At 43.2% G+C, this 27,202-nt stretch overlaps 1 protein-coding gene and 1 pseudogene across 2 annotated transcripts in view; both read left to right on the plus strand.

The window, feature by feature from the left end:
* Positions 1 to 26,999, plus strand: part of LOC309539777 (uncharacterized protein) — a 57,091-nt gene extending 30,092 nt beyond the window's left edge. The window contains exon 4 of the mRNA XM_082236117.1: positions 24,589 to 26,999. Within this exon, the coding sequence (XP_082092243.1) occupies positions 24,589 to 24,708 (120 nt within the window). The 3' untranslated portion in view covers positions 24,709 to 26,999. The remainder of the gene's footprint in view (positions 1 to 24,588) is intronic.
* Positions 2,334 to 4,729, plus strand: LOC309538659 (protocadherin beta-16 pseudogene; annotated as a pseudogene). The gene has a single exon. The product of its transcript is annotated as a protocadherin beta-16 pseudogene (transcript).
* Positions 27,000 to 27,202: the final 203 nt, after the last annotated feature.

A 27,202-nucleotide genomic window follows, 5' to 3' on the forward strand; every position in this document is an offset into this window, starting at 1 on the left:
TCTCATAGATATTCTGGATGCTAATGATAATGTACCTCATTTTCCACAATCTGAGTACAAAGTGAAACTAATGGAAAACAGCCCATTGGATACATTGGTTGCAAAAGTGGAAGCCACTGACAGGGATTCTGGTACCAATGCTCACATCACTTATTCCTTCAGTGAAGTTCCAGAAGATGTGTTGAGATCATTCAAGTTAAACAAACACACTGGGGAACTCACTGTTGTAGGGATGACTGACTATGAAGAAATCACCAGCTATGAGATGCACATCAAAGCCTCAGATGGAGGAGGGCTTTCAGCTTACTGCAAAGTCATTGTAGACATTGAAGATGAGAACGACAATGCCCCAGAGATATCAATCACTTCCATCACCAGTCCCTTACCTGAGGACTCTCCCTCAGAGACAGTGGTGGCCCTCTTCAGTGTCACAGATGTGGACTCTGGGGACAGTGGCAGAACTGCCTGCACCACTGAAGTTAACCTGCCATTTGTACTAAAACTGACGGAGAACAACTATTACCAGCTGGTGACCCAGCAACCACTGGACAGAGAAAAAGTCAGTGAATATAACATCACCATCACAGCCACTGACAAAGGCTCTCCCAGACTCACTTCCACAAGAATACTTCATGTGCAAATCTCAGATGTCAATGACAACCCTCCAGTGTTTGAAAAGCCATTCTATGAAATGCAGTTAAGAGAAAACAATATTCCTGGTCTTCTGATCAATTCGGTCCATGCAGTTGATCTGGACACAGCGCAGAATGCCAAAGTGACCTACTCACTTTTGCCTGGGAAGGTCAATGATGGCCCCACATCCTCTTACATCTCCATCAACTCTGAAACGGGGAACCTGTATGCCATCCGGTCTCTGGATTATGAGGAAGTAGAAGATTTCCAGGTGACGGTGAGGGCTGTGGATTCAGGTTCCCCTCCACTGAGCTCAGAGGTTCCCATCCGCGTTCAGGTCATGGATGAAAATGACAATGCCCCCTTCATCCTCTACCCTCTCCAGAATGGCACTTCCCCCCCGAATGACCTGGTTCCCCGAGGGGCAGAGACTGGCTACCTGGTCACCAAGGTGGTGGCTGTGGACAGGGATTCTGCGCAGAACTCTTGGCTTTCCTACCAGCTGCTGAAGGCCACAGAGCCGGGTCTGTTCACGGTGGGGGCCCAGAATGGAGAAGTGACCACCCTGAGGCCGGTCAGCAACCGAGACAGCTTCAAGCAGAATCTGATTGTGGTGGTCCGAGACAACGGCCATCCTCCCCAGTCCACCTCTGCCACGCTCAGAATCCTCCTAGTGGACGGCTTCTCTGACCCTTATCTGAAAAGTGTGGCTCTCCCAAAGGAGGAAACAGTGGAGGAGGAAGACCCCAGCCTGACGATGTATTTGATCATCTGCTTGGCTGCCATCTCAAGCATCTTTCTCATTTCTGCGGTGGCGTTTATTGTAATCAAGTTGCAGAAACGTGAAAAGTTCATAGGAACCTACAACTCTGGAGCCAATTTCCCGGTGGGACCTGATTCCCAGGAGAACTCTGTGGATTCTGGTGCTGGATCTCTATCCCAGGCTTACAACTATGAGGTGTGCTTAGCTGGTGGGTCTCTGAACAGCGAGTTCAGGTTTCTCAGGCCCCTGTTTCCTGTTTTCTCTGTGGAGCCTCCTAACACTCAGGTGAATCCAAGGAGTTCCAATGATTCTGAAGGTGTCCCATGTCATGCAGGTGAAAGTCAACATATCCTCCAGGTGAGAATATACTTTTCTTCATTTTTAACATTGCAAGGTATGCTAATGATTATTTCCCTGTCTGTACTACAGTCTAGTTATTACGGAGGCATTTAAGCATGAGCACAATGAATTGTAAATGGGGGGAATATTACTCTCTCTTTTTTTTCATTCATCCATTGAATTTTCTTAATGATCTTATGTATATATTAGCTGCTGACAATTAAACCACATAACAGATTATTAGGAATAAAATGGAGATTTCCACACAAGTGTATCTCTTGTATAAGTGCAAAATTGGTTTTATTTTTATTTAACCACAAGGTGGCAGAATTGGCCAACATTTTCATGGACACTGAGAATATTGTATTGTTGCGTTTATTGAAACATTGAAGAGGCAGTATAGCAATGATACGGGAGGTAGATGCTGGTGTGAAGATATGAGGCTCAGGAGAATGAAATACAATAAAAATTGCAGCACAAAGATTATTCATCAAGCTGCAAAGATGATCAGAGGATGAAAGAAGCTTTGGTCAGTGCTTTAACACTCTGGAAGAGGTGGAAACCATGAACGATAGCTTCAGAAAGATGAGAGGTCTGTATCTTTTGCTTTTTCTCTTTGTGTTGAAAACAGTCTGCATTTCATTTCGCTATTCTGTACCTGAAGAAAAGAAAAAGGGGTTTTTGGTGGCTAATGTGCTGGAGGATTTGAAACTGGGAAAAGGGGAGCTCTCTGTTCGCAGAGCCCAGCTAGTGTCCAAAAGCACAAAGCAATATTTCCACCTTGATACTCACTCTGGGAATTTGCTGATAAATGATAAAATAGACAGAGAAGCTTTATGTGGCCAGACTGATCCTTGTATGCTGCTCTCTGAAATTGTGCTTCAAAACCCCTTAAATATCTACAGTATAGAAATGAAGATAGAAGATGTGAATGACAATACTCCCAAATTCTCTAAAGATAAATTTGATCTGGAAATTCCAGAGATGGTTCCTACAAACACACAGTTTCTCTTGGAATCTGCCCAAGATGAGGACTTAGGAGAAAACAGTATCCAAAACTACACACTCAGTCCCAATGAGCATTTTCGACTATATGTGGAAAGCAACAAGGATGGAAGGAAATATGTGCATCTTGTTCTGGAGAAGCCATTGGACAGGGAGAAGGAGCCACACTTTGGATTGACCCTCATGGCTGTAGATGGAGGGGTCCCACAGAGAACAGGAACAGTTAAAATAAATATTGATGTTCTTGACAATAATGACAACTTTCCTCTGTTTACCCAGCCTGAATACAAAGCTAGGTTAAAAGAAAACAGCCCACAGGGCACTCTGGTCTTCAAAGTAGAAGCTACAGATTTGGATTTTGGTTCGAATGCACAGATCACCTACTCATTCCACCAGGCACCGGAAAAAATATACAGTTTCTTTTATTTAAATGAAATCACGGGGGAAATCACTCTTTCTGGTCAGCTTGATTATGAAAAAGAAACCAGGTATGACATGAACATTAGAGCAACAGATGGAGGAGGTCTTTCAGGTCACTGCAAGGTCCTGGTAGAGATTGAGGATGTGAATGACAATGTCCCTGAAGTGTCCATCATATCCATCACTAGTCCTCTGGCAGAGGATTCTCCCCTGGAGACACTTGTGGCTCTCTTCACTGTCACAGACCGAGACTCCGGAGACAATGGCAGAACCATGTGCTCTGTGGAGGCAAACCTTCCTTTTATGTTAAAATCCACTATGAATAACTATTACCAGCTTGTGGTCCAAAGTCCCTTGGACAGAGAGAAGGTCTCAGAGTATAATGTCACCATCACAGCCACTGACCGAGGCTCCCCCAGGCTCACTTCAACAAGAGTGATTAACATTGAGATCACAGATGTCAATGACAACCCTCCAGTATTTGAAACGTCTTCATGTGAAATGCAGATACGGGAAAACAATATTCCAGGACTGCTCATTGGCTCAGTCCATGCTGCTGATCTGGACACCGAGAAGAATGCCAAGGTCACCTACTCCCTTTTGCCTGGGAAGGTCACTGATGGCCTTGTGGCATCTTACATCTCAGTCAACTCTGAAAGCGGAAATCTGTATGCCCTCCGATCTCTGGATTACGAGCAGATCAAAGATTTCAAAGTGACGGTGAGGGCTACAGATGGAGGGTCTCCTTCCCTCAGCTCAGAAGTTAGTGTCCGAGTCGTAATCCTAGACGAAAACGACAACGCTCCCTTCTTCCTCTACCCTCTTCAGAACAGCACATCCCCCTGCAATGAGCTGGTCCCCAAGTCGGTGGAGGCCGGCTACCTGGTCACCAAGGTGGTGGCTGTGGATGGAGATTCTGGCCAGAACTCGTGGCTTTCCTATGAGCTGCTGAAGGCCACAGACCCTGGTCTTTTCAGCATAGGAGCCCAGAATGGGGAAGTGAGAACCAGGAGAGCCCTGAGCGAGCGAGATACCAGCAAGCAGAGACTCCTGATAGTGGTCAGGGACAACGGGCTCCCTCCCCAGAGCAGCACTGCCATGCTCCATGTCCTTCCCGTGGGTGGCTTTTCGGATCCTTATATGAAGGCTGTGGAGGTCAGTAAAGAGGAGCACGAAGAAGATGGAACCTTGACCTTGTACTTGGTGATCTGCCTGGCTGCAGTCTCCTTTGTGTTCCTCGTTTGCATTGTTTCCTTTGCTGCCATCAAGATCTGCAGGAGGGATCCCAGGGAAAGTTTTATTGCTGCCCCTCCTCACTTCCCACCTGCCAGACCCGACATCCCAGAGAACGGTGGCGATTCTCAGAGCGGGTCTCTTTCCAGGAGTTACCACTATGATGTTTGCTTAACCGGTGGGTCCTTGAGCAGCGAGTTCAGATTCCTCAGGCCCCTCATTCCTGTTTTTTCTGTGGGGGACCCAAACCTCAGTGTGAACCAGGCCCCTCCGTCTGCTTCCCAAGATATTTCCGATGCTTTGTAGAGCAGGAAGCCAGCGGAACAGGTGAGATAATTTTAAAGAACCTTTTGCTGAATATAGAGGGGGGGAGGGAAAGATTCAAATATGATTTCTGCAATGATATTCTGTGAAACACCTGAACAACCTGGCTGTACTATTTGGTAAAGTGAGACGTCTATATGTGAGAGCTGGTTAGGGCTGAGTGGGGTTTTGATTGCAGTTACCCTCACACATCCATTGTGGATCAGTGATGGTTCTTTGCCTGTAGTTATTCCACTGCTGCAGGTCTTAACTGTCCCATTGCACCTGTTTCAGGATCCTTCTCTTTCCTTTCAGGCATCCTTGTGCCCTTATTAGGGGGGTTGCACTCAGAGACCTTGTTTCAAATCCCTGTTGAGCCATTAACTCACTGGGTGGCCTCTGAAATCTATTGTATCTCAGTCTTAGTCCATCAAGGCATTGAAAACTTGGAGAGCGACTTCTAATCAGACATTACGGGCGTAGATAAACCAGTGGTAGGATTTTGTGTTATGACCTTTCGGGAGGGAAAAAGGAATAAAAATGTAACAACCTGCAAGGGTGATGGTGGAGGATAGGAACCATAAGCACAAAAGTATAAATGTATGGAAGCCGGTCAAATATTGAGTAAGTCTCAAATCCCCGCTGGCAACACCTTCAGATCCTGCAACATTTTAAAGTAACCCAATGTAGAGATAATGGGGTGACTTGACTCCACCACAAGCTATTGCTTCGCTCCCACCGGATATCCCTTCCCTGAATGCTTTGCATTATGGAGGTGTTTTACATGAGGCCACCTTCCTTTATCCTTTTCACATCATCTCTCTGGCTCCCCTCTCCCACTGCCTCTGTCTACTCTTGGTCCAGGTTTCTCTTCTCTTCTCCCAACAGCACATATCTTCCTTTTCAGTTTATACTCACCCAGATTCCTTAAAAGTGCAGGCTGAAATGGAGGCCACATCCGCACCATATATTTATAGCACATCTATTTTTTTTTAGAGAATATTTATTGAGATTATACAAAAAATTACACATAAAGGAAAAAACAAACAAAAACTAACAAACACAAGCTAACAAGAAAGTTGACAAAAAGGCAACCTAGAAAGAAGGAAAAAAAGAACTAGGGGAAAAAAAGATATTTTAAAAAAGAATAAATCCATTTTTCAGCATCTTTGATCTCATTTGCTTATTTCCTTGACCTCCTCACACCTCCCCTTTTGTATTCCCGTTTTCCAAGTCTTTTCAGCAAATCCTTACCCTCTTTCATTTAACTTTGCTCTATACTTAACCTATTATAACTATACATTTTCATCCACATAACTATCTATATTTACCTATTCTTATTAACCTTATTACCAAAACCACTTCTTTTCAGTCCAACATCATTTTAACATTCATTAATTTTACAGTATTTCTGCAGATAGTCTTTAAATTTCTTCCAATCTTCCTCCACCATTTCTTCTCCCTGGTCTCGGATTTTGCCTGTCATTTCTGCCAATTCCATGTAGTCCATCACCTTCATCTGCCATTCTTCCAGAGTGAGTAAATCTTGTGTCTTCCAGTACTTTGCAATAAGTATTATTGCTGCTGTTGTAGCATACATAAAGATATTTATAGCACATCTAAAGCTTTATGAGAGATAAACTGCAGTTCCTATTATTATTTGGAGGAAGCCTTGTGCTTTAAATGTATGGTTAGGATGTGTTCAGAGTTTTAGTTGAGGTTTTGAGTTAAGATTGCAAGTACTGATTCAAATAATTAAACAGGGTGATTTGTTTGTGTGTGTTTAAATTGCTTGTCTCTATTACTAATCATATGTTTTATCCCCCAAATCTGATATGGTATATGCAGAAGAGGAGTAACAGAAAGCAAGACAACAGTGTGTTGTATCTAACACGTTCAGTGATCTTAATCACATCTTAGAACAAGAGCTTAATGTGTAAATGTGGAATATTTTAAAGATATGGAACAGGTTGTTGGCTGAATAGCTTTCATGTTTAAACAAATGCTGAAAATATATGAATTCTAATAGAGCAAATGCAGGAATCATACAGGGAAAATATACCACCTGATATTGATCTCTGTTTGACAACTTTTCTGGAACTTTGTTGAAACATATTTAATTAATTAATCTGTCTCACAGTTGGTCTTTCTTGCTCTAGCAGTATATTTCTTCACTCAAAACCCAACCCCTCACACCATTCAGCGCATAGCATGCTATTTGTAAACAGCTGCAGGTCACAGTTGCAACCTGTAAGTTCACTCATGTTCCCAAAAGCCATGTAAAGACGATATAGAGTCTCAAATTTTGCGCTTCTTACACCTTAGCCTGTGTGTACCAATACTTAGCATTTGTCTTTCAGCTCCAATACTCTCCTTCAGCAGGTGTGGGGCGGTACTAAAGCTGACAACAATATGGGGGGGGCACTCAGGTGCTGCTACTCACTTGACTTCCTGGCACTTTATTTGTATGCTTTTATTTCGGTTTGGGAGAATGGTGATCAAGGCTGACAGATGATGCAGGATGTGGAGAAGGAGTTGAGACTGAGGCAGGCAGGAAGTGGGGCAGCCAGGTGCTTAGGGGCCTTTTCGGGGGAAGAAGTCTACTGTCATAGGGTTAGGTATAGGCGCTGGGAGCTGCAAATATTAGGGGCAGCATTACAAAATGTTAGATGCTTTATTCAGCTCCGAAGTCTGCAGGGCAACTGAAAGTGCAGATACATATTTATGGAAAGTGAGTATTGCAGAGTTATACAGTACATCAGCCCAAGAATAAGGAAAGAGGACTCAAGATTTTAGGGTTAAATAAGGGCTGGAGCTGTATTATTTTGTAAGACTGCAGTGAGATACATTCTTTTTCATGGTAGTTGCCCAGGGCAGGTATTTTTTTTTAACACCACTTGGGTGAGATGGTGGAGACACTAGTCAAGGAGACCCCATCCTGCTCCTCCCTGCCCACAGAGCCAAAGACTTGCCAAGGCAGACCAGATCAGAGTCACCTTCTCTGAGCTCAACTAGTTTTGTGTAACTGAGCAGAGGATTCTGACTTTTCAAGCCCAAGACCCCTGAAAGGCTTGTCAGAAGAAGGCCCCTTTACTCATCTAAATAACCCAAATGGTGACTTAGGGTGTTCACCAAGTTACATCTCTTTACTTCCTCTCCCATCATTATTAGCAAGCCACTCCCTTTTTAGTTAGATAAAGGTAAAGGGACCCCTGACCATTACGTCCAGTCGCGGACGACTCTGGGGTTGGGGTGCTCATCTCGCTTTATTGGCCGAGGGAGCTGGCATACAACTTCCAGGTCATGTGGCCAGCATGACTAAGCCACTTCTGGCGAACCAGAGCAGCGCATGGAAACACCGTTTACCTTCCTGCCAGAGCGGTACCTATTTATCTACTTGCACTTTGACGTGCTTTCGAACTGCTAGGTTGGCAGGAGCAGGGACCGAGCAACGGGAGCTCACCCTGTTGTGGGGATTCGAACTGCCGACCTTCTGATCAGCAAGCCCTAGGCTCTGTGGTTTAACCCACAGCGCCACCCATGTCCTTTTTAGTTAGATAGCCAAATGTAATTAACACCAGTCCCATTCATCAAGGCAGGCCGCCTTCCACCATTGCAATTCAGACTAGGTGTGGTGGGAAATAAAAAGCCTTTTCTCCAGAGCCAATTGGTGTGTGTGTGTGTGTGTGTGTGTGTGTGTGTGTCCTACCTGGCCAAAGTGGTGGTGGGCTTACTAGCGGAGACCAAGTGAGAGCTCCAGCTGCTCTATTTCTCCTTGTCATTGCATCATCAGCAACAGGCACTTCTAGAACTCAACCAGAGATTCATAGCAAAGCAGCATGGCTTGAGCGAGAAGGTTAAAGGCCATCTTAAATGAAGTAATGAGAGACCCTTGCCAGGGTCACTTCCACAAGGGGATGCTGGAGACATTTTACTAATGGAATTTCAGTTCCTGAATCTCTGTGAATGGAACTGTGAACTTTCTGATGATAGGTCTAGATGAGGGCTGGACATCTTCGTGGTTTCCCCTGGGCATCCTAAACATTATCAGATGAAGAAGGACCTTAAAGATCAGTGTTCATCTTTCATTTCTTTTTCCTTGGCCTCCCTGCATACCTTTTTGCCATGAGGAAATAGTCATGCCCATGTTGTTCCCTTCATATTCTAAACAGCTCACTGAGTTTTATGGTGAAGAAATGTGTTTGTGTGTATGTATGAGTATAATTATTTACCGTTTATAAAATGTAAACGTAACAGGCATTAAATATCAAATGATATTCTATGCTAGGGGTTTCCAAACTGTTGCCTGTAGACCACCAGTGGTCTGCAAGCTTTATTCAGGCCATCCGTGGAGAGCAGCACCTGTGAATGGTGGGTTTAGCGCATTAGCTTCCCATTGTACTTTTATTGCTTATTTTACTTCTTGTGTTGAATTTTGCTTTACAGTATTTTGTATTTGGTCTATGGAATTCAGATGGTAATATAATAAAACACAATATAGGAAATAAAAAAGCAATAAAAATACAACACTATATACAAATACAATCTAGCAACAGCTCATTACAGTTGCTACAACAGTCTAAAAAATCATTAGGTGGTCCACCAAGACACTCAGCTATTTGGCAGTGATCAGTCTTGGTGCAGGGGGCAGAAAGAGTTTGAGAAGAACCGTTCTGTGCTTATCAACAATGTCTGAGTGCTCTTACAGCTGCTGCATTTAACTTCTAACACAAGGTGGTGCAATTGCACAGGCAGCAGAAATCAGAACTGCTGCGCGGTGCCAGAAAGCTGTGACCATTAGAAAAAAGGAATCTGAAAAAAGGGTAGCAGCTCTTGATTGCAACAAAATCTGCAGAATCTGTAGGAGGCAAGCACTGTTGCATCTACTTCATGAAACAAGGACAACAAAGGGACCTTATAACAGAGAAAAGGGCAATTCTGGCAACTGCTTTACAAAGAGGCACCTTGGATTCCAATCTGCCTTGAGAACAAAGCTGGGAAAGAAAATGAAAATCCTCCATTATAGCAGGCAAGTTTGTCTCTTCTTTATCTGTCTCTGTACCTGTGGTGTGGTGTGTGAGTCCTTCCGCTATTCAGTGCCCGAGGAAAAGAAAAGTGGGTCTCTGGTGGCTAATCTGCTGAAAGATTTGAAAATGGAAGTAAAGGAGCTGTCTGCTCGGAGAGCACAGCTGCTTTCTAAGACTGCCAAGCAGTATTTTGAGCTGGATCCCCAATCTGGGGATGTGATAATAAAAGATAAAACAGACCGAGAGTCCCTGTGTGGTCAGAATGACCCTTGTGTTCTGCTTTGTGAAATGGTGCTGGAAAAGCCATGGCAGCTGCACAGAATTGAGATTGAAATAGAGGATGTGAATGATAATTCCCCCATATTCTCTGAAAAACAATTTGTCTTGGAAATACCTGAGCAGACACCCACAAATACCCGATTCCTTTTGGAAAAAGCTGAAGATTCAGACAGAGGTGAAAATACTATTCAGAACTATACTCTTAGTCCAAATGAACATTTTAGGCTGGAGGTGGAAAGTCACACTGATGGTGGCAAATATGCAGAACTGGTGTTAGAAAAGCCTTTGGACCGTGAGGAGAAGCCACAGATTACATTAATGCTATCAGCTGTTGATGGAGGGATCCCAAGAAGGAGCGGAAGTACACAAATTATTGTTCAAGTTCTGGACACCAATGACAATGCCCCTCACTTTAATAAATCTGTATATAATGTGCAACTACTGGAAAACATTCCACCAGGTACTCTGGTCACCAAAGTTGAAGCCACTGACAGGGATCTTGGTTCCTACGCACATATCACTTATTCATTCAGGCAAGTCTCAGAAAATGTGTTGAGAAAGTTCAAGTTAAACAAACACTCCGGGGAACTTACTACTGCAGCAACAATTGATTATGAAGAAAACACAAATTACCAGATGAACATCAGAGCTACAGATGGAGGAGGCCTTTCTGCTTACTGCAAAGTCATTGTAGAGATTGAGGATGAGAACGACAATGCTCCAGAGATTACCATCACTTCCATCACCAGTCCCTTACCTGAAGACTCTCCCCCAGACACAGTGGTGGCCCTCTTCAGTGTCACCGACGTGGACTCTGGAGACAGTGGCAGAACTGCCTGCACCACTGAAGTCAACCTGCCATTTGTGCTCAAACCCACGGAGAACAACTATTACCAGCTGGTGACCCAACAACCGCTGGACAGAGAACAAGCCTCTGAGTATAACATCACCATCACAGCCACAGACAGGGGCTCTCCCAGACTCACTTCCACAAGAATACTTCATGTTGAAGTGTCAGATGTCAATGACAACCCTCCAGTCTTTGAAAAGCCATTCTATGAAATGCAGTTAAGAGAAAACAATATTCCTGGTCTTCTGATCAATTCGGTCCATGCTGTTGATCTGGACACAGCGCAGAATGCCAAAGTGACCTACTCGCTTTTGCCTGGGAAGGTCAATGATGGCCCCACATCCTCTTACATCTCCATCAATTCTGAAACGGGGAACCTGTATGCCATCCGGTCTCTGGATTATGAGGAAGTACAAGATTTCCAGGTGACGGTGAGGGCTGTGGATTCAGGTTCCCCTCCACTGAGCTCAGAAGTTCCCATCCGCGTTCAGGTCGTGGATGAAAATGACAATGCCCCCTTCATCCTCTACCCTCTCCAGAATGGCACTTCCCCCTCGAATGACCTGGTTCCCCGAGGGGCAGAGACTGGCTACCTGGTCACCAAGGTGGTGGCTGTGGACAGGGATTCTGCGCAGAACTCTTGGCTTTCCTACCAGCTGCTGAAGGCCACAGAGCCGGGTCTGTTCACGGTGGGGGCCCAGAATGGAGAAGTGACCACCCTGAGGCCGGTCAGCAACCGAGACAGCTTCAAGCAGAATCTGATTGTGGTGGTCCGAGACAACGGCCATCCTCCCCAGTCCACCTCTGCCACGCTCAGAATCCTCCTAGTGGACGGCTTCTCTGACCCTTATCTGAAAAGTGTGGCTCTCCCAAAGGAGGAAACAGTGGAGGAGGAAGACCCCAGCCTGACGATGTATTTGATCATCTGCTTGGCTGCCATCTCAAGCATCTTTCTCATTTCTGTAGTGGCCTTTGTTGTAATCAAGTTGCAGAAACGTGAAAAGTTCACAGGAACCTACAACTCTGGAGCCAATTTCCCGGTGGGACCTGATTCCCAGGAGATCTCTGCGGATTCTGGCGCTGGATCTCTATCCCAGGCTTACAACTATGAGGTGTGCTTAGCTGGTGGGTCTCTGAACAGCGAGTTCAGGTTTCTCAGGCCCCTGTTTCCTGTTTTCTCTGTGGAGCCTCCTAACACTCAGCTGAATCCAAGGAGTTCCAGTGGGTCCCAAGAAGTCCCTTGTAATGAAGAAGAAACGCATCTGAGATGTCAGGTGAGGATAATTAGTATAATATGATTTTATTCTGAATGAATAAAAATAATTATATTCAATCAATGATACTTGGTTGATGACTTATGCTCACTAAAAGAACAGTATACGCGGAAATGTAAGTAAGGTTTGAAATGTAATGTACGTATCAAATTATTCTTTTCCTATTTATAGGCATGATTAAGAAAATTATGATCGCATGTACACATGAGCTAACAGTTGAATGAGCATGAATCTAAACTCAATTTTCACTGGCCTGCTGTTAAATGGACTTTATAGGCTATTAACAAATTTTTCTTAGATGAACCACAAGGTGGCAATATTGGCAAGCACATTATTTTCACAATATTGCTTTGTAGCAGCACTGAGGGGAAGCTATGAACAGAGAAAACTGAAGTAGAGAGGTGCAGACTCATTTTCTAGAAAGGAAATACAAAATTCAAGGGAGCAAGCATTGACCACGACAGGAGGAAAAAGAAACAATTTACACAACAGCACAGGGAGCCACAGGAGAAAACTGAAAAATTGGTCTTTTGGCCGGAACCTATATATCTTACCAAGAAGGGAAAGAAACCATGGAAGACTGCATCAGGAACAGGCAAGGTCTGTATCTCTTCCTCTTATTCTCTGTGTCTAGAGTGATGTGTATCTCAATACGCTATTCTGTGCCTGAAGAAAAGAAAAGTGGATTTCTGGTGGCTAATGTGCTGAAGGATTTGAAACTGGGAACAGGGGAGCTGTCTGCTCGCAGAGCCCAGCTAGTGTCCGAAAGCACACAGCAATATTTCCACCTTGATACCCACTCTGGGAATCTGCTGATAAATGATAAAGTAGACAGGGAAGCTTTGTGTGGTGAGACTGATCCTTGCTTGCTGCTCTCTGAAATTGTGCTCCAAAACCCCTTAAAAATCTACAGTATAGAGATAGAGATAAAAGATGTAAATGACAATACTCCCAAATTCTCAAAAAAGGAATTCAAGCTATATATTCCAGAGAATGTCCCTATCAACACCCAATTCCCTTTGGAATCTGCACAAGATACAGATTTGGATAAAAATAACGTCCAAAACTACACTCTCAGTTCCAATGAGCATTTCTGGCTCCAAGTAAAAAGTGATGAAAGTGGAAACAAATATTTGGACCTTATTTTGGTGAAACCTCTAGATAGGGAAGAAGCATCAGAGTTTGGACTGACTCTCACAGCTGTGGATGGAGGGGAGCCACAGAGAACAGGCACAGTTCAGATAAATATCAAGGTTTTGGACATCAATGATAATTTCCCCCAGTTTACTCATTCTGAATATAAAGTAAGGTTAAAGGAAAACAGCCCTAGAGACACCCTGGTCTCCAAAGTAGAAGCCAGAGATTCAGATTTTGGTTCAAATGCACGAATAACGTACTCATTTGATCGGGTACCTGAAAAAATACACCGTTGCTTCCACTTAAATGATCTCACTGGGGAAATAACTGTTTTGGGACAAATTGATTATGAAAAAGAAACCAGTTACAGCATGAGCATCAGAGCAACAGATGGAGGGGATCTTTCAGGTCACTGCAAGGTCCTGGTAGAGATTGAAGACGTGAATGACAATGTCCCCGAAGTATCCATCATATCCATCACTAGTCCTTTGGCAGAAGATTCTCCCCTGGAGACACTTGTGGCTCTCTTCAGTGTCACAGACCGAGACTCCGGAGAAAACGGCAGAACTGTGTGTTCTGTGGAGGTAAACCTTCCCTTTGTTTTAAAACCCACTATGAATAACTATTACCAGCTTGTGGTCCAAAGTCCCTTGGACAGAGAGAAGGTCTCAGAGTATAATGTCACCATCACAGCCACTGACCAAGGCTCCCCCAGGCTCACTTCAACAAGAATTATTAACGTTGAGATCTCAGATGTCAATGACAACCCTCCAGTATTTGAAACGTCTTCATGTGAAATGCAGATACGGGAAAACAATATTCCAGGACTGCTCATTGGCTCAGTCCATGCTGCTGATCTGGACACTGAGAAGAATGCCAAGGTCACCTACTCCCTTTTGCCTGGGAAGGTCACTGATGGCCTTGTGGCCTCTTACATCTCAGTCAACTCTGAAAGCGGAAATCTGTATGCCCTCCGATCTCTGGATTATGAGCAGATCAAAGATTTCAAAGTGACGGTGAGGGCTACAGATGGAGGGTCTCCTCCTCTCAGCTCAGAAGTTACTGTCCGAGTCGTAATCCTAGACGAAAACGACAACGCTCCCTTCTTCCTCTACCCTCTTCAGAACAGCACATCCCCCTGCAATGAGCTGGTCCCCAAGTCGGTGGAGGCCGGCTACCTGGTCACCAAGGTGGTGGCTGTGGATGGAGATTCTGGCCAGAACTCGTGGCTTTCCTATGAGCTGCTGAAGGCCACAGACCCTGGTCTTTTCAGCATAGGAGCCCAGAATGGGGAAGTGAGAACCAGGAGAGCCCTGAGCGAGCGAGACACCAGCAAGCAGAGACTCCTGATAGTGGTCAGGGACAACGGGCTCCCTCCCCAGAGCAGCACTGCCATGCTCCATGTCCTTCCCGTGGGTGGCTTTTCGGATCCTTATATGAAGGCTGTGGAGGTCAGTAAAGAGGAGCACGAAGAAGATGGAACCTTGACCTTGTACTTGGTGATCTGCCTGGCTGCAGTCTCCTTTGTGTTCCTCGTTTGCATTGTTTCCTTTGCTGCCATCAAGATCTGCAGGAGGGATCCCAGGGAAAGTTTTATCGCTGCCCCTCCTCACTTCCCACCTGCCAGACCCGACATCCCAGAGAACTGTGGCGATTCTCAGAGCGGGTCTCTTTCCAGGAGTTACCACTACGATGTTTGCTTAACCGGTGGGTCCTTGAGCAGCGAGTTCAGGTTCCTCAGGCCCCTCATTCCTGTTTTTTCTGTGGGGGACCCAAACCTCAATGTGAACCAGGCCCCTCCGTCTGCTTCCCAAGATATTCCTGACCAGGCGGGGAAAACCGAATCAGGGAAAGAGGTGAGCAATTAGTAATTATAGTCGAAGAAAGCATATTACATCATAAGTCACTTTTCTTATCTGTATCTTCACATCATCCTATTTTGGTTAATTCTTTATGTTGCATTTTGTAAATTTTGAAATGCCACTTTTATAGCCATTTAATAATATTTGTTCTTGCCTTTCTTTTTTAGCCCACCTACTCTCTTCACTTGGAGCCATTTTAGTTCCCTTGAACCTTTCTTTGATCTTCTGTTATTTTTATTTTTCAGGGCATTGGGTGTTTTTTTTTACTTCTCTGTAGAACAGGGGGTTGGGGACCTTCCAGTCAAGGACCACATTCTTCTCTGGCCAAGCCTCCAAGGGCGAAGTGGGTAGGACTAATATCCAAATACGTAGGACCAAGTGACCCAGAACCCAATGATTTCTCAATTTCTCTCCTGATCCCACCTTTTCTGAATGCTTACAAGCTTCTCTTAAACTTTAAAAACTCTTGCCTTGTTTACCAGGAAAGTGCAGAAACATCTCTCTCAATCCTAAAACTGTGCCAGGAATTCAGAATTATTTTTTTAAGTGTTTCAGTTCTTCCATACTGTCAATATCTGAAATTTAATTGGTTAACCTCACTGCCTAAAAGGGAGGTAAAGGGCCTGCTGACCATTAGGTCCGGTCGTGGCCGACTCTGGGGTTGCGGCGCTCATCTCGTTTTATTGGCCGAGGGAGCCGGTGTACAGCTTCCAGGTCATGTGGCCAGCAGGACTAAGCCGCTTCTGGTGAACCAGAGGAGTGGACGGAAAAGCCGTTTACCTTCCTGCCGGAGCAGTACCTATTAATCCACTTGCACTTTGACGTGCTTTCGAACTGCTAGGTTGGCAGGAGCATGGACCGAGCAATGGGAGCTCACCCCGTGGTGGGGATTCGAACTGCCGACCTTCTGATTGGCAAGCCCTAGGCTCTGTGGTTTGAACCACAGCACCACCCGCGTCCCGTAACCCCACTGCCTACTTGATATCAAAGAACATATTTAATTTATATCTGGTTAATGAAGAAGCTGACCACATTTAATAACCTGATATGAAAAGGAAAACATTATATTTAGGTATTAAGATATAAAGGAAGTTTCTAGATTGCACTTTTTAACCAGATTAATTTATGAATTAATGCTATGTTTCTGTAATTGATTTAAGCTTCTGCATGTTACTAGCAGTGCTTGGAAAATTCTACTTTATCCTGTCCAAAAAGGGATTAGTTCTAGTTCCAGTTTGTCCCTTTACAAAATGAATTTGTCCAGTTCAAGTCTCAATTTAGTCTCAACATGTTTTCAGCATTCATAATGTCACAAGCTGCTGTTCTTAAGTAAAAGGTTCAAAAGTACATCACACAGGTAATAAGTTGCCTGACAGACAGAATGTCAAAGGGTGAAGCTTTATCCATAATTGTATTTCCATAAAAGAAAAGGCTTGCCTTAATCAATATTTGTAAGATAGACATACTGTATACTAAAGGTGCTAGCCATAATTTGCTTTATTCCCATTGCTGTACCTCTCACTGCAGGCTGTTCCTGTTGAAAGATAGCAAAGATAGAGAGAATGCCTCCCGATTCCTTACTTCTGATTGCTTAGCAACGTAACAAAGTGACCTTAGCAATTGCAGCACCTCCATATCTGCCTAATAAACCCTAGAACATTCCCTCAACATTTTGCTTTATAGATGACTAAGTTACTGACTTCTTCTTTTATAAAAAAAACTAAAAACAAAGTAGCAGTCTAAGACTCAGGACTTTAAGCAGTTCTGCTCCAACTCCAGCCACCTTGTTAATGACACAATCAAGTGTGTGAAAATCTCACCCAAATCACCCATGAACACCTCGGAATTTGTGCTTCATGCACAGCCAACATACAGCTCTAGTGGTTAGTCATTCTCTCTTAATTTCTAAGTAGTTTTTTTGATGGTAGGGTTCCAGTCACATATGCCTCTAGGATGTTTGAATCTAGATAGCACATGAAGGGGTTAAACCGTAGATTAAGCTGTCCTGCCAGGCAGTCATCACTGCTCCCCTGGAGAGGAAATGGGTCAATAAACCTTAGTTGTAAGGAGGTCATTCTACCCTCATGGTTTTAACCATCCTTTTTTGTTTCATACCAGAACAGAGGCTCAAACTAGTTTTTTTTGTCTATCAATATTTAGAAACTTTTACCTTTTATAGCTAAGCAATGTTTTAACTGATTGTGCATCTTTTCTGGCTGCTGTATGGAAAAACACATGAATCTGACCTTTGAAGAGTTTTGCTAGTAAACCATGTTATGGCTTGCAAAACATGTGGTTGATATGCTAGGGAAATGGGATACAGTGAAAAGAACTTTGAAAACTGGGCATTTGGGGACTTACTTGAAGGGCACATTTTAAGGTTTTCCTTAAATTTCCATTTTTTTTCCTCTGCTGCTTGTTGTGTGATGTTAAATCTCTGCTGAGGTTCTCTCACCAAAGAGTCCTTGCCCAAAACTGGGGTCTTGGCTTCTAGGATTCCAACATTTTTAAAGGATGTTTAGCTGTTTCTGAAAAGTTGATGTGGTACAGGCATTTTCCTGGGCAACCTCCCCCAGAATGCTTTACTCTGCAGAAGGACCCAATCCCTTCTGAGAGCAAAATGAAGTCAAAGTAGAAGCCTTTAGCTTCCTATACAATGAAGTTGGGGTCACTTTGACACCTGCCCCATGACAATTTTAAATTCAATTGAAAGCTCTCCCAAGACAATGGTGGTAATCCATGGAGGCTCATTCTGACCATTACCAATGGCTCCCAGGTGGTCTTTTTGGAGAACCAGTGCTATGATGTGTTTAGAACAGCACACTGCAGCATAATGCCCCCTTTTCTGATAATGTCTGACTGTCTTCTTGCTGTAGGGTGACTTGCCACACAAAGGGCAGTCTTTGGGTTACCTGCTGTATTGCTTCCCTTTGCCAGGTTAACATCACATGAGTTAGTTTGTAGTGTCTAGGTCTGCAACTTCCTGCTGACTCCCAAGTTTTCTTTCTTTGACCATCCTGCTTGCAAGAGTGGAATTAGACCGGCTCAAAAATTACTTTGCAATGAGGTAGAAAGTGCTTCTCTAGCTCTTCTTTGTCTGTTTTAAAACAGTTTCATCTGGACATTTGTGAGTCTCCTTGGGAGGATTATATTCCCTACTGCTGGCTCCATAGTGCACAAAAGAGTGTTTACTTGCTGTTCCTGTGTCCAGATGTCTGGAAGAACCTTTGGAATCTGCTTATCTAAAGTGGCCAGCCTTCAGGGTGCTGGAAATCAAATTATTTGTGCAATGTGGAAATCAACCAGGGATGGAGTAGCCGTGTTCAGAGGGGTCATAGATGGCTTGGACTCACCTTTATGGGTCATTGTAGACTCTCTTAGTTCCAGGTCTCGCCGCTCCCTCTGTTTTCTTTCCTCCTTTTCTGGAGTGATACCCCGTCAGTAGCTGCACCAGCAGAGCCTTCCTGCAGGTACTCTCAGTTTCCAGGCCTCTCTTTTGCCTGTTATTTTGAGAGATAAACACTGTGGCTGCAGTAGGTGGGCCTCCTAGTATTCTCTGAGTGTTAACCTGTGACTACCTTTCTGTTTTGTGAGGCTGTCAGAACACTGCAGGGAACATAGATAGTCTCCATTCTGACACCATGTGGGATTGACAGAGCGCCAGGTAAAGCATGACTAACTTAAATTTCCTGCTTGCGACCTCTACCCTCCTTGCACGGTGCCACCCATATATACAGCTAACACCACCATATCTATTGGGACTGGTAGGGCAGAAGGAAGGGAGACCACAGTAGGTGGAGCCAGAACTAATGATAGCAAGATCCAAACTCCATTCTGAGGTCTGCAAGGGCAACACTGAAACTAAGTGGGGAGAATGTGAGGAGCAGTGCCACCTCCAGAACTGGTAGTATGTAAGAATCAAGACAGAGAGGTGGATGGGGCAGTACCCCATTTGCCTTAACATGCCAGCCTCCATTATTGGCAACTGTTTGTATTTTTCAGATATTGTCTGTGAAATGTATCCAGAGGTTAGTTTACATTATCTGGCTTTAGTTGAATGATGGCCTGAGCTGTGTACAAAATTCCATGTTCATATAATGAATTTGTATACACATTCCGTACCTTCCAGTTAATATGGGGTCTATGTTATTTATTCACCTTCACAAACAGGCTCACATTAACTGCAAACCCCAAGATCTGCATCCATATCTTTCTCTATAAGGAACTTTGGATAGATATTAATAGTAAGGGGTGGGGACCAGCTGACAAAGATTGCAGTTATATGTATTTCAAACACAAGATGGTGCCATTGCACAGCACATATTCTTAAAAGATTAATCTTTGGAAAGCATAGACAAGGGCAAAACAATCTGGAAGCAAAAGAGATACAGCTCTTCATTGCAAAAAAATCAGGAGGAGGGAGACAGCAGTATGCATTTTCAAGAATAAATACAGCAAAGGGATACAGCTAAGTACAACAACATATTTTTCTGTTGTTCAATCTGTCTTGAGTGAATCTGGAACAATGGAAATGAATAACAGGAACAGGCAAGTGACTTTTTTCTTTCTGTCTCTCTGCATGTATGGGGCAATATGCAATTCCATCCAATATTCAGTGCCAGAGGAAAGGAAAACAGGGTCCTTGGTGGCTAATGTGCTGAAAGATTTGAAAGTGGATGCAAAGGAGCTGTCTGCTCGGAGAGCCCGGCTGGTTTCTAAGAGCAGCAAGCAGTATTTCCAGCTGGATCCTCATTCTGGCAACATGATATTAAAGGATAGAATAGATCGAGAGGCTCTCTGTGGTCAGAATGACCATTGTGTTCTGCTCTCTGAAATTGTGCTAGAAGATCCATTGAAGCTATATAGAATTGAAGTTCAAATAGAGGATGTGAATGATAATTCCCCCAAATTCTCGAAAGATCAATTTATTTTTGAAATACCTGAGCAAACTCACATAAATACTGTATTCCCTTTGGAGAGAGCTCAAGATTCAGACAAAGGAAAAAATACTGTTCAGAATTACACACTTAGTCCTAATAAGTATTTTAGGTTGGATGTGCAGAGTCACAGTGATGGTACCAACTATGCAGAACTGGTGTTAGAGAAACCGCTAGACCGTGAGGTGAATCCACAGATTTCCCTTATTCTGTCAGCAGTTGATGGAGGGACCCCAAAAAGAACTGGAACAGCACAAATAATCATTGATGTTCTGGACATCAATGATAATGCTCCTCTATTTAATAAATCTGTGTACCAGGAAAAACTGATGGAAAACAGCCCATTGGGTACATTAGTCACAAGAGTTGAAGCCAGAGACAAGGATATTGGTTCCAATGCTGAAATCACTTACTCATTTAGCCAAGTGCCAGAAAATGTGTTGAGATCATTCAGGTTAAATAAAAATACTGGGGAACTTACTATCTCAGGTATAATTGATTATGAAGAAAACACAAATTATGAGATGAACATCAGAGCTACAGACGGAGGGGGCCTTTCTGCTTACTGTAAAGTCATTGTAGAGATTGAGGATGAGAACGACAATGCTCCAGAGATTACCATCACTTCCATCACCAGTCCCTTACCTGAAGACTCTTCCCCAGACACAGTGGTGGCCCTCTTCAGTGTCACAGATGTGGACTCTGGAGACAGTGGCAGAACTGCCTGCACCACTGAAGTTAACCTGCCATTTGTGCTCAAACCCACAGAGAACAACTATTACCAGCTGGTAACCCAACAACCACTGGACAGAGAAAAAGCCTCTGAGTATAACATCACCATTACAGCCATGGACAGAGGCTCTCCCAGACTCACTTCCACAAGAATACTTCATGTGCAAATCTCAGATGTCAATGACAACCCTCCAGTGTTTGAAAAGCCATTCTATGAAATGCTGTTAAGAGAAAACAATATTCCAGGTCTTCTGATCAATTCGGTCCATGCTGTTGATCTGGACACAGCGCAGAATGCCAAAGTGACCTACTCGCTTTTGCCTGGGAAGGTCAATGATGGCCCCACATCCTCTTACATCTCCATCAACTCTGAAACGGGGAACCTGTATGCCATCCGGTCTCTGGATTATGAGGAAGTGAAAGATTTCCAGGTGAGGGTGAGGGCTGTGGATTCAGGTTCCCCTCCACTGAGCTCCGAAGTTCCCATCTGCGTTCAGGTCGTGGATGAAAATGACAATGCCCCCTTCATCCTCTACCCTCTCCAGAATGGCACTTCCCCCTCGAATGACCTGGTTCCCCGAGGGGCAGAGACTGGCTACCTGGTCACCAAGGTGGTGGCTGTGGACAGGGATTCTGCGCAGAACTCTTGGCTTTCCTATCAGCTGCTGAAGGCCACAGAGCCGGGTCTGTTCACGGTGGGGGCCCAGAATGGAGAAGTGACCACCCTGAGGCCGGTCAGCAACCGAGACAGCTTCAAGCAGAATCTGATTGTGGTGGTCCGAGACAACGGCCATCCTCCCCAGTCCACCTCTGCCACGCTCAGAATCCTCCTAGTGGACGGCTTCTCTGACCCTTATCTGAAAAGTGTGGCTCTCCCAAAGGAGGAAACGGTGGAGGAGGAAGACCCCAGCCTGACGATGTATTTGATCATCTGCTTGGCTGCCATCTCAAGCATCTTTCTCATTTCTGTAGTGGCATTTGTTGTAATCAAGTTGCAGAAACGTGAAAAGTTTATAGGAACCTACAACTCTGCAGCCAATTTCCCGGTGGGACCTGATTCCCAGGAGAACTCTGCGGATTCTGGTGCTGGATCTCTATCCCAGGCTTACAACTATGAGGTGTGCTTAGCTGGTGGGTCTCTGAACAGCGAGTTCCGGTTTCTCAGGCCCCTATTTCCTGTTTTCTCTGTGGAGCCTCCTAACACTCAGGTGAATCCAAGGAGTTCCAATGATTCTGAAGGTGTCCCCAGACATGCAGGTGAAAGTCAACATGTGGTTCAGGTGAGAACACTGCTGGGAATTTCTTTTCTAATATTTAATTTTTAAGGATGGGATTCAACAAAGTGCTAAGTGAGGTATGCTTGTGTGGAATGAGGTTCATTCACACAATGAATGAATGAATGAATCTTCATTTGCGTCAGCCATCGGCCATAGCAATAAAACAATACGATACAGTGGTACCTCGGGTTACAAACACTTCAGGTTACAATCACCTCAGTTTACAAACTCCGCTAACCCAGAAGTAGTACCTAAGGTTCTGAACTTTGCCCCAGTATGAGAACGGAAACCGTGCGCCGGCAGCACGACGGCAGCAGGAGGCCCCATTAGCGAAAGCGCGCCTCAGGTTAAGAACTGTTTCGGGTTAAGAACGGACCTCCAGAACGAATTTAGTTCGTAATCTGAGGTACCACTGTATACAAAGAATAGAAATGAAAAGTCAATTATATAAAATACATTTTAGGGGTTTGGATCAATAGTCAAAACACTCACACAATATACTTCCCTCCTTTTGTTGCACTGCACATTCCCCAAACTTTCAGACCAGATTTAATATTACATATATGGGAAAGACAAAAACCAGTTTACATGTCATTTGTGAAAATGGATTTCAGTATTTCGTTGCAGATTCTTCAAACTCAATGTCTGTCCATTGAGTACCAAACTTCATTAATCACATTTACCCAGAAATTAATTCTTTCCACTTCTGAAAATAACTCTGAGTTAGGGTATTTTACCTAAGGGAAGCCTTTTTGAAATGAGAGAATGCTTTAAGTTGGAGGCTTAATTTGCAAATCAATTGGGTTTTGCTATATAGGGCTTAAATAGAGTGGTAAATTGAGAATCCAATATATTCATCACTACATAGTAAATATTATTTCAGAGAAATGTAAGACAGATTGTGAATTAATGAAACTGGAATACATTATTGGCAATGAGACTTTTCATGAATATATTCTGAATGCTCTGTGTAAATTATGTTCTTGCTAAAGGGGAGGAGAATATACGGTGAGTGGAAGAATGATAATTATGGGAGGTTATTGAAGATATGTCATTCCTTGGTGTGAATATGGGGATTAGAACAATACAATAAATCTTCCGGAAGGAAGTCCCAATTTCCAACAGCACCATGGAAGACTAAAACTGGCTGAACAGAAACTGGGTAAGAGAACCATTTGGGAAACAAAATATATATATATATTTAAATGGTGAGAGTTATGAAGATAAAACTCATTATTAAAGTATGGTGTAAGACTCAAAAGAATCATGAAGACAATTATGAGGAGTCATTCGTTTGGTGCTAAGGTGCGCAGTAACTAGAGCAGTAACTTCACATCTTTCATTCAGCCATTTAAACTCCATGAGTGATATTGGAGAAAGAAGAGGCGTATAATTTATAGAGGTAGAATGAAAGTTGAAACTTCATCTAGATAACAAGGAAGTACTGTCAGGATCCAAGATCATAACTTGTTTGTGATGGCATTGTGCTCATCCCTCTTAGGAACTGGGGCTATTTGGGAAGAGGCTCCTGGATCTCCAGGTGGCAGTCTGAGCAGGAGAACCTCTTCATTAACTCTGACCAGTGTGCCAGCCGTGCCCTTTCTGGCAACAGTGACCCACGCCAAAGTAATATCCACATTAGACTGCTATAATGTGAATTAACCTGGGACTGTCTTTGCAGAGCACTTGAAAACTTCAGTTGGCAGAAAGCTGCCTTATACCAAGCCAGACCATTGGTTCCTCTAGCCCAGCATTGCGAACACTTTTTAGGGTTTCAGGAAGGAATCATTCCCTGCCGTAGCCGTCAAAGTATGGCTGTTAAAATATGTTGAACATTGCTTGCATGCCTTAAGGGTTGTGTCCTCCCGTGCATATTTGCCTGCACATCTAGATCAGCTGCTATGCTCCATTTTCCTCCACCATCTAAGCCAAACCTTGGCTTAGCTGTAGATTATTTTTCTGGTGATTGTTGGTAAGTAATTGTGGCAAAAGTCTCTTAGCTGGTGTATTTAGTTTGAGTTGGGCTGCTTTCCTGATTTTGGATTTTATTCTTGTTTTATTGAAAATGTTGTGAGCTGCCTCATAGAGAAGTAGGGTACAGATTGTGTAAACAAGCTAACAACTATTTGTGTCACTCTAATGAAGGAAAGAAGGCTTGGAAATGGAGGTTCGTAGCAAACGTTAATGCTACAAAGCTGCTGCTGGACAAAAGGTATAGTTGTTTTTTGTATAATGAGTGCCCTGCTATGATGTCAGGAATTGTCTTGAGTTCATTCAAGCTGAAAAGAAATGGGATTGCCACCAAACTCATAGTACTACATAGTACAACGTTGTTGTATCGCACAGTCACAGTTCATATTTTGGGTTTTCAGAAAACGTTTGCTATGTTTCTGTCTGGTAAGCATGGCATTTCATTGCACTCTTCTTACTGCAGCTTAATGCCTTGGCAGCATTTATCTAATGAAAACCACATCAGCTTTCAGAAAATTACAATGCACTTTTTTATGTCCTTTGCAGGCCAGAGCATCTCTCTCTGAAGACGCTGCTCCCAGATCTGGAGCCCCGGGTTGCATTGTCAATCAGGCAACTGGGGCAAATATAAACTGTGGTCAAAATGACTGGCTTACCTATCAATAGATGAGGACGACCAACTCCATCCATCATTCTTTCTCTGAAGACAAATAACCAAATGATCAAGTCTCATGCAAGAAACTTGACTCCTGGCCTGGAAAAAAATGGGTCCTCTGCCTAAAAGAGAAAGATACCAGGAACTCTCTTGTGCAAGCAAAATAGAAAGGAACAGAAATGCTCTTGTGCTGTTCTCATTCATTTCGATGGAGCTTCTGTAGGAGAATGTGTAGCTGGATTGTCCACATACATTGACCTAGTAGACAATTATATTTATGCTTTGTAGGATTTTACAGTAGCCCACTGCTCTTTTGATCTAGCTGGTTAAAGAAATGTAGGTGACTTTATTGCATGCTCATTGTTGTAATTATTCCTTAGTTTACTTTTATGCTAGCTTTGCTGCTTTCCTTCAAATATTTTCAATGGTTATAGCAATTTCTCAGAAATTCTGTTTGCTGGTTGTAATGCAGCTGTTAGTAGTATCCAGTAGCTTCATTTGAAGACCTAGCGAGACAAATGAATGAATATAATCAGTAAGGGGAGAAGTCTGGACATAGTCCACTGGGACATTGAAAGGAATGGGAGCTTTGTAAGAGAATATTTCTCCCATTTATTTCAGCGAAGCTTGCACATAGGACTTCCATTTCTCAGTGAATTTACACTTTATTTTCTAGTCATAGTTACACTGTGTGTGCACTTTCCTGTCTAAATGCTCAATTCTACCGTTTCCTGTAGCTATATTTGTGTTAGCAACTTCTCTTTCATTGGCCTAGTTTGCACATAACACTGAACTAAATCTAGATGCTCACTTGATTATTATATCACAGAACAGTTAAAAGCACAAGCGAGAGCAGTCAAGCCAAGAGAACAGTTTGAAATTTTTGCCACTCATCACTTGCAGCTCTGTAGCTTTTGGAGGAGGTCCGGGCTGACATGTAGCGCTTACCTTGTGGTTAATACTAAGATATATAAACCAGCTACAAATTTTTATTAATGAACCATAGTTAAACTGTTGAACTGGGTTCACACATAACAGTCAGCTGCAGTTTAATGAACCATAAATTAATAAACCATAGCTTAGTGTTATGTGCAAACCAGGCTGTCGAGTCCACATACACACACTGCATGTGTGCATATACGTACATGTGCACATGTTTTCTTTGAAATTTAACTATTCCTGTTTTCCTGCAATTGACCCACAATCTGCGGCCAGTGTTAAAAACTGAGATATGAAAGCTAGGAGCTAAAAGGAACTTTAAACCTAGTTATGGGCGCAACAATGAAATGTCTAGGCGTGCTTTTTTATAGGAAGAATACAAAACTGAAAATGAACTGCATCTAAAATATTATGCTCATTTTTCACATGGTCTAGTCCTTCCCCTGCCCAACCCCCTAATATTCTTAAGATGGTCTCTTCTCCAGTTTTCAGAGAGTAGCTGGAAGCAGGGAGACAGAAAAGGTCCTCTTTTCCTTCCACTCTGCAGTTTTAATCTGAAATCTTAGTCACAGAAGTGCGCCCAGAGCTCTGAAACTGCTCGTGCTAATGAAATTCTCTGCCGCAAAATGTGCCTAGAAAAATGGGAGTTTCAAACACTGCGGCTGATGCTGAGAAATTGTTTGCAAGCTAATCAATACTTCTTTCCAGCAATGGAATAATGAAGCATACTGTATTTGAAAAGAACAATGTAAACTATGCTAAATCACATTATTTAAAGCTGGCCTTTAATGTTGGTTTATTTATGGTGTTTGGAACTACTCTGGTGGTAACTAGATGGACTTAACACCAAATTGATTCCAATCTTCATTCTCTACAGTGACAGGGACAATTTAGTGTTAAACCCAGCTGTCAGCCTATGATAAACTGCTACTGTAAACACTCTAAAACAGGAATTATAGACTATATTATAACAGTGTGGTTTCACAGTTATGTGGTTATGTAGTTGTGCAGTTTGGAATAGAATTTTCAGTAAACCTTTGTGTTTTGGGAATTGTATTATATTCTTACAATGACAAAAATTCACAATAGTGAAGCATTTTGAAGTCTGGATGAAAGGAAGTGGCAAGTAGTATTATAGTGAAACAGGATAGGAAAGAGTGCAATTTATATACAACTGGAATCAGCAGGGAAACATGCTAGTTTTAAGATATAGAATGCACATATTTCTTTTTATGCACTGTCAATGTCATCTTTTTGTTATGAGAAGATGAAAAAGATGCTGTGTACTTTTACATATTGTTTGCTAGATTTGAATATCATTTTTGTATGTTCATAAAATAATAAAATCACTTTCTAAAATCTATGGATGGAAATGCTTTGTGAAACAGGATCCCTAGGGTGGGGCAGCAAGCATCAGCAAGGCAAACTACCAAGGCCACAAACCGTAGCCTGCTTTACAGACCTGGCATGGACCAGAGGAAGGAAATTCTCCCTGATCTGCTTTACCAACCTATTGTAGTTGTAATAATTTAGAGCCATTTCCTTACAATAAACATCAGGATGGGA

The sequence above is a fragment of the Podarcis vaucheri genome (genome assembly GCF_965113315.1).
Source record: "Podarcis vaucheri genome assembly, chromosome: 8".
Lineage (NCBI taxonomy): Eukaryota > Metazoa > Chordata > Lepidosauria > Squamata > Lacertidae > Podarcis > Podarcis vaucheri.